The 15972-nt window shown below is 47.5% G+C and overlaps 1 protein-coding gene across 1 annotated transcript in view; it reads right to left on the reverse strand.

The window, feature by feature from the left end:
- STAB2 (stabilin 2) overlaps nucleotides 1-15972 on the reverse strand; it is a 156562-nt gene that overhangs the window by 2972 nt on the left and 137618 nt on the right. Inside the window, exons 60-68 of the mRNA XM_065888385.1 lie at nucleotides 15497-15638; nucleotides 11517-11650; nucleotides 9789-9954; nucleotides 9537-9643; nucleotides 7124-7243; nucleotides 6197-6337; nucleotides 4004-4111; nucleotides 2941-3069; nucleotides 1854-1970 (exon numbers count right to left, since the gene is read on the reverse strand). Coding sequence (XP_065744457.1) covers nucleotides 1854-1970; nucleotides 2941-3069; nucleotides 4004-4111; nucleotides 6197-6337; nucleotides 7124-7243; nucleotides 9537-9643; nucleotides 9789-9954; nucleotides 11517-11650; nucleotides 15497-15638 — 1164 coding nt within the window. The remainder of the gene's footprint in view (nucleotides 1-1853; nucleotides 1971-2940; nucleotides 3070-4003; nucleotides 4112-6196; nucleotides 6338-7123; nucleotides 7244-9536; nucleotides 9644-9788; nucleotides 9955-11516; nucleotides 11651-15496; nucleotides 15639-15972) is intronic.

Below are 15972 nucleotides of genomic sequence, written 5' to 3' on the forward strand. Positions count from 1 at the left end.
AAATATACACTAGGAGGAATCAACAGAATAACTGAGGTAGAAGAATGGATAAGTGGGCTGGAAGACAGAATGGTGGAATTCACTGCTGCAGAACAGAATAAAGAAAGAAAAATGAAATGAGGACAGTCTAAGAGGCCTCTGGGACAACATTAAATGCACCAACATTTGCATTATGGGGTCCCAGAAGAAGAAGAGAGAGAGAAAGGACCTGAGAAAATATTGGAAGAGATAATAGCTGAAAAATTCCCTAACATGGGAAAGGAAACAGTCACCCAAGTTCAGGAAGTGCAGAGAGTCCCATACAGGATAAACCGAAGGAGGAACATGCCGAGACACACAGTAATCAAATTGACAAAAATTAAAGACCAAGAAAAACATATTAAAAGCAACAAGGGAAAAGCAACAAATAACATACAAGGGAATCCCCATAAGCTTATCAGCTGATTTCTCAGCAGAAGCTCTTCAGGCCAGAAGGGAGTGGCCTGATATATTTAAAGGGTTGAAAGGGAAGAACCTACAACCAAGATTACTCTACCCAGCGAGGATCTCATTCAGATTCGATGGAGAAATCAAAAGCTTTACAGACAGGCAGAAGCTAAGAGTATTCAGCACCACCGGACCAGCTTTGCAACAAATGCTAAAGGAACTTCTCTAAATGGAAAAGAAAAGGCCACAACTAGAAACAAGAAAATTATGAATGGAAAAGCTCACCGGTAAAGGCAAGCGTACAGTAAAGGTAGGAAACCATCTGCATACAAATATGATTATCAAAACCAGCAATTCTGAGGAGAGGAGAGCACAAATGCAGGATACGGGAAATGCATTTAAATTAAAAGACCAGCAACTTAAAACAAGCTTGTTTATGTATAGACTGCTATATCAAAACCTCGTGGGAACCACAAACCAAAAATCTACAATAGATACACACACACACACACAAAGGGAGTTTTTGGAGGCTTCCTCACATGGGTATGATTGATTATTAGCTCTGTTACTAGCCCCTGTCTCCTCTTTTAAGGGTGAAGGGTGGGGCTGAGAATTCCAACCTTCTAATCATGGCTTGTCTTTCTGGTGACCAGCCCCCATCCAGGAGCCCACCCAGAAGATCCTCATCAGAACAGAAGATGCCCCTAGTGTTCTTATCACTTAGGAAATTACAAGGGTTTATGAGCTCTGGGGCAGAGACCAATATACATTTTCTCTTATCTCCCTCCTAGCTTCTCAGTCCAGACCTGGTAATAAATTACAGGCAGGGCGGTATCTTCCACATTCTGTGTGAATGGGGTGCCCTGCCATGGGGTTAATTAACGTCGGTGGAGGCTCCGTCTAAGCTCAAGCGTCACTAACTCTAGAAACAAGTGGTCCTTTCCTGGAAGACCAGAGCAGAATATGCTCCCCTAGATATAAAAGACCTTATCAAAGAAGCGTAGCTCCTAAAGCAAGCCGCAGCTCTGACAACAGGCAAAAGAATCCTGGACAACATTGTAAATGGTGAAGCAGTTTTATGTCTTAGCTTTGCGCCTGCTGCCTCATCAATGTTTGTGGCAGAATTTGGCCCAGGATTTCTTCTCCTTGTGACCTCTCACCTGGTCACGAGGTAGGGGTTGGGCAACCCCTAGTTCTCCCCTGCCTCTAACTGTTGGACGCCTCTGCCGTCCACCCAAGAGAGCTCAGAATGCTACACAGCTACACGGCTTCACCCAGCTCACAACACTCGATTTTAGGCTTGTTGCCGGGAGACACGTTCTAGTAGTGAGATTTCTTGGTGCAGAGCTTGCCACTGAGATGTGCTGAAAGACATCGTTCCCCTGCACCCCAACTGAACCTGTTCCTAGATAAAAACACACACTCACCATGAAGGGGTCGTAGGAAGGTTCTGGGGTTGCTGAGGCTGTGTTCTCGTACATGGGGTTCAAGATATTCTCGGGCTGCTGCTTGCCGAGAGCTGCCACGTCGATATCCTCTTCCGACTGCTCGGAAAGACAAGCACAGGGCTGAGCACCACCAAGTCCCCGAGGCAGGAGTGTATCATCAAAATTGGGGGGTAAAGCGAGCCACCTCCCGCCCACCTCCGGGAGCTTTTTCCTTTTCCTTTTATTGAGATCTGACTTACATATAATATCATGCACCAATCTTAAATGTTCAGTTTAATGACTTCTTAATACGTCCCCCCAGGTATGACCACCACCCAAGTCAGCATATAGGGCATCTCCATCCCCCCCAGGAGGTGCCCTCATGTCCCTCGCCCACCAATATCCGGTCCCACCCAGGGTAACTGCTATTCTGACTCCTGTCACCTGGAGTGGTTTTGCCTGTCCTTGAACTTAGCATAAAAGGAATCATACAGCACGTGCACTTTTGCTAGATGTGATGTTTTATAAATCATGTATATGGTGCTGATAAATACACAGGTTATCTGCCAGAAGGAAGTGACCTACTGCTTGGGGGCTGCTGGTAAACCTGGTCCCCAGTGTCTCCCCACAATCAGCCAAGACCCACTGACCTGGACGTGGGCTCAGCAGTTCAAAGAGGGCCAATGTTTCCCTGGCTGTGGCGTGAGGCCTCTGGCTGTGTAGGTCCCTACCCTGTCCCCACCCTCAGAGTCAGCCTTGAAGCTCAGATCAGTCCTGGTGGGTGCCTGTCTTGTGAATCCTCCAAGGTGAGTGGCCTCCTGGGCCCCTGGTGAATTTGCCTCCAAGCCAGACCCCTGGCACAAAGGGCCACTGGCAGCCCATCACCCTCCTCCGTATCCTGTCTTGGCCAGGAAGAGGGCCTTGGGGCTGCCACTGCTGCTCTCTTAGGGGCAGAGGCCCCACCCAGGAGACGGGGAGTGTGTGCCAGGCGCCCAGCTGCCGGTGAGCTCTCTGAAGCAGCCCAGAGCCAGGGGCTGGGTTTCAGAGAGGACCCCCGCGCCCATGTTCCCGTTTTTCTCCGTCTTACCTCAAAATGCTGAAAGCCAGTTGTTCTCCGGTTTAATCGAAAGTAAGAGTATGCAGCCAGAGCGATGGCTCCAATGACCAGGATGATGGCAAAGAACATCCCCGTTCCCAAGCCAGCGTGGCTTGAAGTCTGAACACAGAAAGGGGAGCGGCTGGTACTCAAAACTGTGACTTCCCCAAAGAGGTGTGCTTTCTGGAGCCTACCCCATTCTGGCCGGCCTGAGGCATCTTGGTACCAGTTGGGATAAAAATAATGATAAAATTCGTAACATGTATCTAGCCCTTACTATTTCCAGGGTCTGTTCTAAGCCCCCTTACACAAAGTAATCCATTTAAATGTATAATAACACAAAGAGATAAGAACAATTTTTATCGTTTCCACTTTCATACGGGAGAATGGAGACACAGAGCGGGTAAGCACTTGCCCAATATCACACAGCCTGTGAGTGGTAGAGGTGGGCTTTGGAAGCCAGCCTGGCTTTGGAACTTATGTGCTTAACCACTACACTGTGGAACTTCCCAGCAGCCAGCTGTGCTCGCCCCTCCCTCATACTTTTAAAACAAAGTTAGAATACTAACATCACCACCACCAACCAACCACAGCCGACCAACTCTTATATAGCATGTACTATGTGCCGGGGACTGTCTTCATTATTTTATATTAACTCGCCCTCCCAAGAACCCAGGGAGGAAGGCATTACGACCTCGATTTTGCAGATAAGAAAAATGGGGCTCAGTGATGTTCTGGGGCTTGTCTAAGGTCACACGGTTATGAAGTAGAGATGCTCAGGACTTTCACTCCCTTTCCAGTGGTTTCTCCATTGGCCCATACTGCCCTTTTCATTCAATAGATATTTATGGTGACAGGTGTTACGTTGCTAATGCACTGGAGGGGGGGTGGGATGCAACAGGGCCCGGCATCCCTGAAGCCAGCTGCCGTGGATGGGGGAGGCGCCTCCAGTATCCGGAGGAGGGGTGGACAGGGCTTCCGGGAGTAGTTTGCTTCTTGGGGAGTGGACATTGGTGTTCCCCCTGGCCCCTCACCAGGAACCCTGGATACTCACCACTGGGGTGGGAGGTGCTTTTAAAGGCCTGGAAATGACATGAATAATCCCATTGGAGGCAAAGATGTCCCACTGCAGAATGGCTCTTCCATCAACGAACCTGGTCTCCTAGGGGAGATGAGAAGAGGCTGATGGAGATCTCTGACCACCTGACTCTTACTCTCCATGTGGGCAGCCCTTTCGTGGAGGAAAGTTGTCCAGTTTCCCCGAGGTCGTGGCGCCTGGGCTTCAGGCCAGTCCTCACTGACAGGTAGCATAGGACTTGCGCTCACCCTCTGGACAGCCCAAAACACATTAGTAGCTCTTGTGCCAATTAGCTGATCTAAGAGCTGCAGAGACCCCAGGAGGTCATTCTGTCCAGCCCACTTGTTTAACAGATGAGAGTTCAGAAGGAAAATGGTATGTCCAAGATCACCCAGGTCGTAGGTGGCAAATCCCACGCCTCTGGATCCCAGATCCACCGCTGTGAACATCACACCACACTGTTAGAAAGGGATTTTAAGGGATCTGATTCCTTGCTAATCAAAGTGTGCTCCACTGGCTTGTGGCGTGGACAGTCACCTGAGAATGCTTAGAAGTGCAGAACCTGAGGCCTCACAACCCACCCACTGAATTACAACATGCATTTGAACAAACCTGTAGGTGATTAAAATGGACAGTAAAGTTTGAGAAGCACTGATCTAAACTACTGATCGTCGGTAATAAAGATCATTTATCAGGTAAAAATTAAAAGTAATTCATTTAGCCCTTGCTACATGTCAGACACTATTATCACACATCGAAAGACTTGAATCACTGAATCTCCATAAAAGCCTATGATGTGACAGAACTGCAATGAGGTATCACCTCACACCAGTCAGAATGGCCGTCATCAGAAAGTCTACAAATAATAAATGCCGGAGAGGGTGTATCCAGCAATCCCACTCCTGGGCGTATATCTGGAGAAAACCATAATTCGAAAAGATACACGCACCCCAATGTTCATAGCAGCACTATTTACAATAGCCAAGACATGGAAGCAACCTAAATTTCCATTGACAGATGAATGGATAAAGAAGATGTGGTACATATATACAATGGAATATTACTCAGCCATAGAAAAATGAAATAATGCCATTTGCAGCAACATGGATGGACCTAGAGATTATCACACTAAGTCAGGCAGAAAGACAAATTTTATCATATGTATCACTTATATGTGGAATCTAAAAAAATTATACAAACGAATTTATTTACAAAACAGAAACAGACTCGCAGACATAACAAACAAACTTATGGTTAACGCAGGGGAAAGGTAGGGAGGAGGGATATATTAGTAGTATAGAATTAACAGATATACTCTATATAAAATAGATAATTAACAAGGACCTACTATACAGCACAGGGAGCTATAGTCAATATTTTGTAATAACCTATATGGGAAAAGAATCTGAAAAAATACATAATTGAATATATATATAACTGAATCATTTTGCTGTACTCCTAAAACTAACACAACGTTGTAGATCAACTATACTTCGATTAAAAAATATATTTTTAAAAAAGCCTATGATTTGAACATCATGGTTGTCATGGTCACATTACCACCACCACTGTCACTACTTCTAATATCACTACCACCATCATCCCCACCATCATCCATCACCATCATCAAAATAATCATCACCACCACCATCATTAACACCACCATTATCAAAGTATCACTGTTACCACCATCGTAATCATCATCACCGCTACCACCACCACCACCATCACCAACATCCCTGCTTTTCAGATGAGGAAATTGGGACACTGAGAAGTGAGATAACTTGTCTAAGTTCCTAGAGCTAGTGAGTGGCAGAACTGGTTTTCATACGAGGGTCATTTGACTTGAAGGCTCACATGTTAACACCTAGGATAGGCTGGTAATCTGACAGAAATAAGGGCAGAGAATCAGACTGCTTTAAAATGGTTTCAATGAAAGCTGGTTTCACCAGCTTCTGGGGCTGGCGGTCACCAATGGCTTATTTCCCAAAGGGTAGGGGCTGCCTGACAGTGTGGTGTGTTCTGGTATGCAGCTAGTACCGCTAACTGCATCTTTGGAGTTTACTTTCACATTATAAGAGTTGCCATCTAGTAAGCACCTACTCTCTGCTAGGAGCTTGGCATATATTATCCCCACTTCCCCCTATAAGCCCAGAAGACTTTTCATACCAGTTGGCGCTGGTCCTGGCTGGAGGTAATCAGCAGCTGGCTTCCCAGCCTAGTGTGCAGGACGGTACCGTTGACAAGGTCATTGTAAAAAAAGATGCTGACATTGGCGAGATGGTGCTCGATGTCCCGCCCAGACAGAGTCTGAGAGCAAAGAAGAGACAAGAAAACGGTCTTTAAAGGCCAAGCAATATTTTCTCCTTTTAATGACAAAGATGACCCAGGGAAAAAAAACCACTTGCAAAGCCTTGGTTTTTCTGCCTCCACTTTGAAAGTCATTTTAATGGTCAAAGCAGAGCTTTCCAGTGGTGTCCTGGGAGGAATGGGTCTTGAGTGGGTAACAAGTGAGCAGAGGTATTGCTTCTCTCAGCCCTCAGTGGGGTCTGGGCTGTCAGAGCCCGTGGGTGGGCTGAATAAACACTGCCAGTTCCTCTCTGTGCCGTGACATGAAAAAGGTTGATGTAGTAGATCAGTTGCACCCATGGCCCTGGTTCTTCACCCCTCCCCGTATCCTTGCCCTTTACCACATCATCTGAGGGCCTCCCACTCTGACTTTGGGCTCAGCCACATGACCTGTTGGGCCAGTGGCATATTAGCAAATGTGACCAGACAGGGGCTTAGAAAGCACTGGCAGGACTGGGCCTGCTCTCACCACAAGCCCGGGCTAGCCTGCTGGAGGACGAGAGCCCCGCGGAGCAGAGCCCCAGACAAGCCAGCCTAGATAACCTGACGGCCAGCCCAGCTTAGACGTATGAGCACGCCTGGCCTAGCCCGGAAGGACTGCCAGCTGATCTACAGATGCTGGAGCTAACTAAGTGTGTAGCCATTGCATTCTGGGATCGTTTGTAGCATTGCACTGTTGTGGTGATAGACAACCGATACTGTCTAGAAGCGCTAGTCTAAAGCACAGACATCAGGAACCCAGCTCACCTCATTTTCCCCCAGCCCACTGTTCTGTGGCACAAAGAGGGTGCTTCGGATCGACAGGTCAGTCAGGTGTTTCAGAAACGCCCGGCCTCTGGCTGAGCTGTTGGAATAGGCCAGCACTTCCTGGGGAGAGGAAGGAGGGGGGTCAGATGGGTCAGCCTGGTGTGCAGGGACCGGGGTGGCTGGAGAGGGTAGCATCACCCCTCTGGGAATATTCCTGCTGGTCGTCCCAACTCAGGCTGCCACTTGTCCGCTCTTCTGTCTGACTGCCCCTTGAGAAGATTTTAGGAGGATTTTTCCTTTCCTCAATAAATCCTGTGGTCCCAAGTCACAGCCAGATCACAGGCCATTCTCAACACGACAGCCCGTGTGGTCTTTGAAACGTTAAGTGAAATCTTGAGTCTCCTTTTGTCAAAACCCTGCAAGGGCCCCCACTTCACCCAGAGGAAAAGCCAAAATCCTTACAGTGGCCCGTGAGGCCCAAACCATCTGGACTCTTGCTCCTCTGACCCCGTGCCCGGCTGTCCTCTCGCTCACTCTGTTCCAGGCACACTGGCGTCCCTGATGTTCCTCAAGCTTTGCCCAGCACTCTCTTGCCTTTCATCCTTTGCCTGGTTGTTTCTTCTGCCTGGAAGATTCTTCCTCCAAATCTGCATGGTTAACTTCCTCTCTTCTGTTCACACTTTACTCACGTGTCACCTTCTCACTAAGGCCTTTCCTCATCACTCTATGCAAAATGAGAACCCTCTGGTTCCCCTTACCCTCCCCACCCCACCCCCCATAGCCTAGATCATCTTCTAGCTTTCAATACTATTTACTTACTTATTCTGTTTATTGTTTGTCTATTTTGTTCACTGATATATCTGAAGCAGTTTGTAAGTACTCAATAAATACTCACTGAACAAATTTTAAAAAGTCACACTACCCAGTTCAGCTTTGTCATTGTGCAGAGAGCACCACTGACACCCAGAGAAGATAATTTGCTGAAGGGCACATAGCCAGTGAGTTTTGTTCTACACTGTCTTTTCTCTGAGATGCTGTCACAAGCCAAGCTCCCATGCAGCACAAATACTGGTTTGGGTGTTTACCTTTAGAGTATTTACAGTAACGCTGAATTTTTAGACGAGTTAGGTGGATACGTTTGGTCTGTGGAAAAAGGCTCGCCATTGTGGGGTCCTTGGTTTAGCTTCTGCCCTGCTCCTACAAGCCCTATACTTATGCTCAGTCCCCTCTCCTTGGCTATGTCCTTGACCTTGCTAAGCCTTAGTTTCTTTATCTGCAAAATGGGAATAACAGCAGAAGTGACTTCATAAGGTTGCATAAGGATTTATTCCTTCTAGCAAGTATTTATTGAGCACCTACTATATGCCAGCCACAAGGCAGAGAAAATCCTTTCCCTTATGGAGCTTATGTTCTATGAACCAAGTGAAAAGGGCCCTGAAAGGGCTCAGTACAATGCCCCGTGCGAAGGAAGTGCGTAAGAAATTTTAGCTATTGTTATTAAAATTATTAGCTCAGTTCTTTCATCAGTCAACACCAATTCCTTCTCTAACAGGGGCTTTCTCTTCATTGGACGTGACTTGTAGCATATTAAAGTGACTTTAAGTGCAGTGCAGGAATTCCCTGGTGGTCCAGTGGTTAGGACTCTGCGCTTTCACTGCCGAGGGTGTGGGTTCGATCCCTGGTTGGGGAAGTAAGATCCCGCAAGCCGCATGGTGCAGCCGAAAAGAAGAAAAAAAAAGTGTAGTGCAAGATGCAAGTTGACCCCGTGTCGAGAATTTGGCTCACTGGGTGACCGCCAGGCAGACTTAGCTAACTGTGCCCTACCCTGTCCACAAAGATAAAAGAGCATCTTACTCCTCCAGGGCCGACTCTGAAGCTGCTGTAGTTGCAAACAGATAAGAATACCAGCGAATACCAGTATAGCATTTTGCATCTGCTGGCCACAGGGCTAAGCACTTTTTAAGTATTAGGTCATCTGTTTATCACAGTGCCCCTATGAGGTCGGTGCTATCATCAGCTCCATTTTACAAACGAGCAAACTGAGGCTCAGAAGGGAAAGGAACTCATTCAAGGTGACGCACCAGGTAAGTGGCAAACCTAAGCTTCAAACTCAGGCAGTGAGGCTCAGTACCCATGCCCTTTCAAGGCTTTTTTTTTTTTTTGGCTGTGCCACACGGCATGTGGGATCTTAGTTCCCTGACTAGGGATTGAACCCGCGGCCCCTGCATTGCAAGCGTGAGGTCTTAACTACTGGACCGCCAGGAAGTCCCTTTTTTTTTTTTTTGTCAGTGTCCACGCTCTTAACTATGACTGTGAACCTCTGTCTTCTTTGAAGGACTCACCTCTCTAATACCTGCTTTGAGGCAAGCCCTCCACCCCGAGGCGAAAGCAAACAGACATGGTACATACATACCGTCAGGAAGTTTGTGAGCGAGGGGAAGGACATCAGGACCTGCAACAGATTTCCTCTGCACGAGAAGCCATCTCCCACGTAGCCTGCCTTGCAGGTGCAGTCCACATCTGGAAGGCAGGAGCACACGGGGGCCCGCCCCAGTGAGGCAGGGGCCTCGGCCGCCCCATCTCACCCTGGGAGGTCGGCTGGCCAGGCTGAGGATGGCTCAGCAGCTGCATGGCCTGGAATCTAAAGTGGCGTGTGGGCCGTCACCTTTCATCCGGTAGCAGAAGACATCCCACGTTTCACTCTTGTTGTTTCTTGTTCCGTAGTCCACTATCCCAATGATACCAGAGCCACAGTTCTGGGAGGAGTAGGATGTGGGGTAGGCTACTCGCCCACTGTCCAGCCAGCCTGCTGAGCAGAGGTGGTACTTGGCCTGTAGGGACACAGATGTGGCCATGGGTCAGCTGTGATTTCATATCTGTTGTGGAGTTCTCTGGGTAATGTCTGACTCCCCCATCAGACTGAAAACTCCATGGAGTTTGGAATTATGGCTCATTTTGCCTATTGTACCCCGTGCCCGGAACATAGTAGGTGTTCATTAAATTTTTGTTGATTGAGCCATTGGATGGATGAAAGTGGTGCCTCCTTTTTCCTGTAGGTGCCCGGGTCCTTCACACTCATTTTTCTTCCCTCTGCTCTGGAGAAAGGATTTGCAATCAGCTATTTTTCCCCTGGGTGCAAATTCTTCTGCTTATGGGTTGATAGAACTGTAACCGATCATCAGTCATCATCCTCACCATCACCATCACCATTCACTGTAACACTTATTGAGAGCTTATTCTGGGCCAGGTTCTGTTGCAAGGGCTTTTCATGTGTCAGCACCTTTAACACTTATATCAACCCTTTGAGACAGAAACTTAAAAAAAACCCCTATCATATCATTGAGAAAATAGAGGCAAAAAGGGTTAAGTAACTTGCTCAAAGTCATACAGCCAGCGAGTAGCGGAGTTGAGATTCACACCCATGCAGTCTACTCCAGAGCTCTTAATCTTAAAAACTGAGTTCCTACTGTGTGCCAGTCACTGTGCCATATTACCTTTAGTCCTTATACAAACATGCCCGGTGGGACAGAGGTTTCAATGACTTGATCAAGGCCATACAACCAGCAAGCAGGAGAAACAAGAAATTCTGACCCTCCAAGATGCTGGGTCCTGGCATCAAAGGCTTTGCTCCTTGGTAAAGAAACGTCAGGTCTGAGGATTTGGTAGTGATGGAGGTTGGAGGGCAGTAACATCATCCTGATGGACAGTGGTCTCCTCTACTCCCAGTGAGCAGTCACTAGCAGGTCACTCAAAGTCGCTGACCTTTCCTAATTGGCTTCTGGCTTTAGAGGCTGAGAGAGTAGCCCTGACCAGAGCTCCATTTCCTCCCTGGCTGTGGCTGAGAGCTGAGGCACTTCCCATGTACTCCCTTCGCAGCCCCTCCAGACACATAGAGCCCCGGCTATTCCAGAAAACTCAGCTGCTTTGTGGGTTCAGGGAGATCCTAGGCTTGTGGTTAACTGATCTCTCTTGTTTCCATCTATGAAGTACAAACTCACAGTCTGTGCCTCTGCCTTGGTGGTTGAATGTCATGATCGAGAGCAGACTTTTGGAGTCAGAGGTACATGGAATGCTGGATCTGCCACTTCTTGGCTGGGTGACACTGGGCACATTACCTTTCAGAGCCTCAGTTGCCCTATCTGTAAAAAGATAGGAATACCTACCTCCAGGGATGTTGTAAGAATGGACAGTCATGTCAGGGAAGCACCCCACACTGTGCCTGACACGCGGCAGACTCCCAGTGGACATGACGAATCGTTATTGCTCCAGGAGCTCCCTGAACTCCCCGCTCCAGGAAGGCAACAGCCTGAGTGAGTCTCCCCTGTGTCAAGAGGAAGCTGCATCTCCTCCCCTGAAGACCCTGCCTGCACAGTGCCCGCCAACTGGGCCCCACCTTCTGGGCGTAGGAGAGCTGGTTGTAGGTTGCCATGGTTGCAGCTTCCTTGGTACAGGCCTCTCTGGCTTTGTCAAAGGTCAGCTTGTACTGGCCCAGTGGGGAGCGTAGATGGAACACTCCAGCGGTGGTATCTAGAAGGGGGAGGAGAGGAATCATCCAGGCCAGGCCCCCTGGCTGGCATGCTTTCATCAGAGATTTTCAAAGTGGAAGGCTGACCGTATCCCAGGGTTTCTTGGGATGCCACTCCCCTTTGAGATGTCATTTAAAATACTTATTTCTTTTCTAACTATGAAAGTGGCACGTGTCTGGTGAAATCTGGGCCATACGGAAAACAAAAGAGATGAACAAAAATCACCTATAGTCCCGCTCTCTGGAAATACTCATTACTCCATGGCTAACATTCTGATGTACTTCCGTACAGAATTTTTATTTTTGTAACTTTTAATTTTGATGTAATTTCACCCTTCCAGTCTTTTCCCCTGTTCGTTTACATGTCATATATACCACAAGTGTGGCAGTATGCTGCATATTTAGTTTTTAGAAATCTTTCTTATAACGCAAAATCACGATTATTTCCCAATATTATAAATTTTCTCTGGCAACATAATTTCCCCTCGACATTTTCAGTTGAACACTTTTTGTGAACTTCACAGCCATGAAAAAAAAATACATTAAAATGAGTTTCTGCCAAGAACCCTATGTGTTTTCTGATTGCCACTATGCCTTTACAAAAGCTTTCTAGCCATTTTCCCCCTACGATACTAGAAGATTTTAATCCTTTTTATATAGTTGGTATCTTCTTTTTAACCAGTTAATGCAGAGACCAATGCATGTGACTTCAAGAAACAAGTCAAATTTTTATATTGTCAAGTTCTTTATCAAATGCCACTAAAAGGGTACTTTCTACCCCCAAAAGAGCGAAGTTTAAGATTTTTTTCTTTCTTTCTTTTTTTTTTTTTTTTTGGCTGCCCGGCTTGTGGGATCTTAGTTCCCTGACCAGGGATCGAACCTGTGCCCCCTGCAGTGGCAGTGTGGGGTCCTAACCACTGGACCACCAGGGAATTCTCAAGATTTTCTTCTTTGACCGCAAACAATAGTATATTCATCCACAGGCCATATAATCTTGTCAGCCACACCTGAAATATAAACACTTACCAATATAACAGCTTGGGGAAGGACGGAAAGGTGTTTAGCCTTGTCTCCTTCCCAAGTCAACATGATTCTTTTTTAAAAATTAATTAATTAATTATTTTTTAGCTGCGCTGGGTCTTTGTTGCTGTGCACAGGCTTTCTTTAGTTGCAGCGAGTGGGGGCTGCTCTTCGCTGCAGTGCACAGGCTTCCCTTGTTGCGGAACACGGGCTCTAGGCATGTGGGCTTCAGTAGTTGCAGCACGTGGGCTCAGTAGTTGCAGCACACGGGCTCTAGGGTGCATGGGCTTCAGTCGTTTTGACACATGGGCTCAGTAGTTGCAGCGTGTGGGCTCTAGGGTACGTGGGCTTCAGTAGTTGTGGTGCGCGGGCTCAGTAGTTGTGGCTTGCGGGCTCTAGAGCACAGGCTCAGTAGTTGGGGCACATGGGCTTAGTTGCTCCGTGGCATGTGGGATCTTCCTGGACCAGGGCTCGAAGCCATGTCCCCTGCATTGGCAGGCAGATTCCTAACCACTGTGCTACCAGGGAAGTCCCCACAATTCTTAATAGTGCCCTTGAGTGGATACAACAGTATATTTGATCATCCTTTACTGTTAGATATTTGTTATTTCTAATTTTTTGTGATGTTAGGTAATGCTGGGATGGTATGTTTCCCGTTATTCAATTCTTAGATTATTTCAATAGGATGTGTCCCTTGAATGTCATGAGGCTCTCTGCACACATTGCCAAATTGGTTGCCACAGAGGCTGTGTGAGTTTGCCCTCCTCGGAACTGTGTGAGAGTAGGCACTTCCTCCTGAGTGTGGGATGCCTCCGTAGCCTGCCCACCGGGACAGCTGAGGCATTATCCCAATGCCATCTCGTCTTCTTAAGGGTAACCACTCAGCTACAACAGAGGGTGGGTCCAATGTGACGCTCAGTCACTTAATATCACTACCATCACTGTCTCAGTATTCATAAAAATGTAGAAGAGAAAAACCCCCTGGAGAAGATGGGCGATGTTCCACGAACTGAACAGATTCAGTGAGTTGTGGGAACAGGCAGGACTGGCTGAATGAATCGTGCCCTAAAGAAAAAGCCAGGCACCTCTTGACTCCACACTCCTCCTGGCAAATGACTCATGAATCAACACCCCTGGTCCCAACTGCTCATTCTTGACCCCATCCTAAATAACAACCGCCTACAGAATCTCCCTGCTTTGAAGTCCCGCCATCACCTTGAAATAGAACTTGGAAGATTCATCATCACCTTGAACATAGACTGTCCCCAGCAAAGCTTTCAAAATTCTTGGGCCCCCTACTCCCAGACTGCTTTAACACCACCACTGGGTTGGTCTCTTGAGATGGAAACCTTACATTATGGTCGACCCTTTCCTTTTCTTCACTCTCCATGTCCACGGTGTGCCCTTTTCTCCCTCATCTCACTCCTCTTCCCAGCAGAGACCCTGTTACCTTGGGGTCATAGCCTTGATATTATGCTGTCCCTCCCACCATTGCCTCGTCCTTCCCAGCTGACCCCTGATAACTGCTGTCCGTGAGTCCTCCCAGCAGAAATGTCTTGCCAGCTCTTCTGTGCATAGCTCAACTCCAGCATCTTTCAAGGGTCTACTGTAGCCCCAGGCCTCTATTCAGCTCCCTGGGATTCCCTCTCTCATCCCACCCAGAGATCCTTCCCTTCTCTATTCTTTTTTTTAAAAATTTTATTGCGGTAAAATACACATAACATAAAATTCGCCCTTTTGACCACTTTAAGTGTACAATTCCGTGGCATTAAGTACATTTACATGTGCAACCATCACCACTATCCATTTCTAGAATGTTTCCATCATCCCAAACAGAAACTTTGTCCCCATTAAAGAATGACCCCCTCTCCCCACCCTTCAGTAACCTCTATCCTTTCTTCTGTCTCTCTGAATTTGCCCGTTATAGGTACCTTCTATCTGTGGAAGAGTACAGTGTTTGTCCTTTTGTGTCTGGCTTATTTCATGGAGCATGTTTTCAAGGTTCATTCACGCTGTAACATGTACAGAATTTCATTCCTTTTATAGGGTAATTTCCCACGGTATACTGCATTTTATCTATCCGTCCATATGTTGAACATTTCAGTTGTTTCTGCCTTTTGGCTGTTGTGAATAATGCTGCTGTGAATGTGGGTGTACAAATACCTGCTTGAGTCCCTGCTTCCAATTTTTCTCTAAGCAGCTTGCTCTCTCCCTTCAGTTGCACCATCAGCCTGAGATAAATTGCTATCTTCTGTCTTATTACCTTTCTTCCCCCGGTCTTATCGATTAAAAAATGTCCTCAACTCCACTGGGAATCTCCTTACAAGAAGAGACAGTGTCATATATTTGTCGTATCTCCTGTGTATTTCTCCTGCTTATATTTCCTCCATTTCATCCCCAAAATGGACTTGAGGTGCCTTAGGACTTGATGCGTGATAGGGACTGAATGTCTGTGTCCCCCACAAATTTGTACGTTGAAATCCAAACCCTCCATGTGCTTGATGTCAGCCTCCACTGGGTCCTGGGCAATGCATGGGCTGTTTGGTCCCAGTTTTTTTTTTTTTCCTGATGTGGACCACTTTTGAAGTCTTTATTGGATTTGTTACAATATTTCTTCTGCTTTACGTTTTGGTTTTTTGGCCTTGAGGCATGTGGGATCCTAGCTCCCCTACCAGGGATCGAACCTGCCCCCCTGCGCTGGAAGGCAAAGTCCCAACCACTGGACCACTAGGGAAGTCCCTGACCCCAGTTTTCAATACTCTTTCCTTTTGCTCTTGCAGAGGTCCCTTCCCCATGCCTGAAGACCAGGTGCTTTGGGCCACACTGACCTTGGAAATGGAGGTCAGCACAGTCGGCGTCGGCATGGCACTGCCCATTGTCCTGCAGGCAGCGGTCAATGGGCAGCTGCTCCAGTTCACAGTCCAGCCCGTCTCCCACGTAATGACGTTTACATTCACACTTGTGCTTGCCCTGGGAGGGAGAGTGGGAAAGATGAAAAAGGCCCTTCTCTGGGCCCCCAGAGCCCCATGTGCTCCGCGGGCCACCATCCAACACAGGAGATGCTCAGAAGGGTAAGAAACATGCCTGTCCTGTCCGGTGGGGACTGATTGCTCCGTCTTGCTTTTGCACAGGCTCAGGATGGAATGTCCTCCTTTACATCTCAGCTCAGATGTCGCTTCCCTGACTCCCGGTCCCTTTTTATCACACTGGCCTGATTTTTGTTCCTCCTGACTCTTGGCCCTCTCTGAAGGTATCTTGTACACTCATTTCTGTACTGAAGATGCCCCCTCCCCCTACTCGTGTG

Source organism: Phocoena phocoena, chromosome 11 (genome assembly GCF_963924675.1).
Source record: "Phocoena phocoena chromosome 11, mPhoPho1.1, whole genome shotgun sequence".
NCBI lineage: Eukaryota > Metazoa > Chordata > Mammalia > Artiodactyla > Phocoenidae > Phocoena > Phocoena phocoena.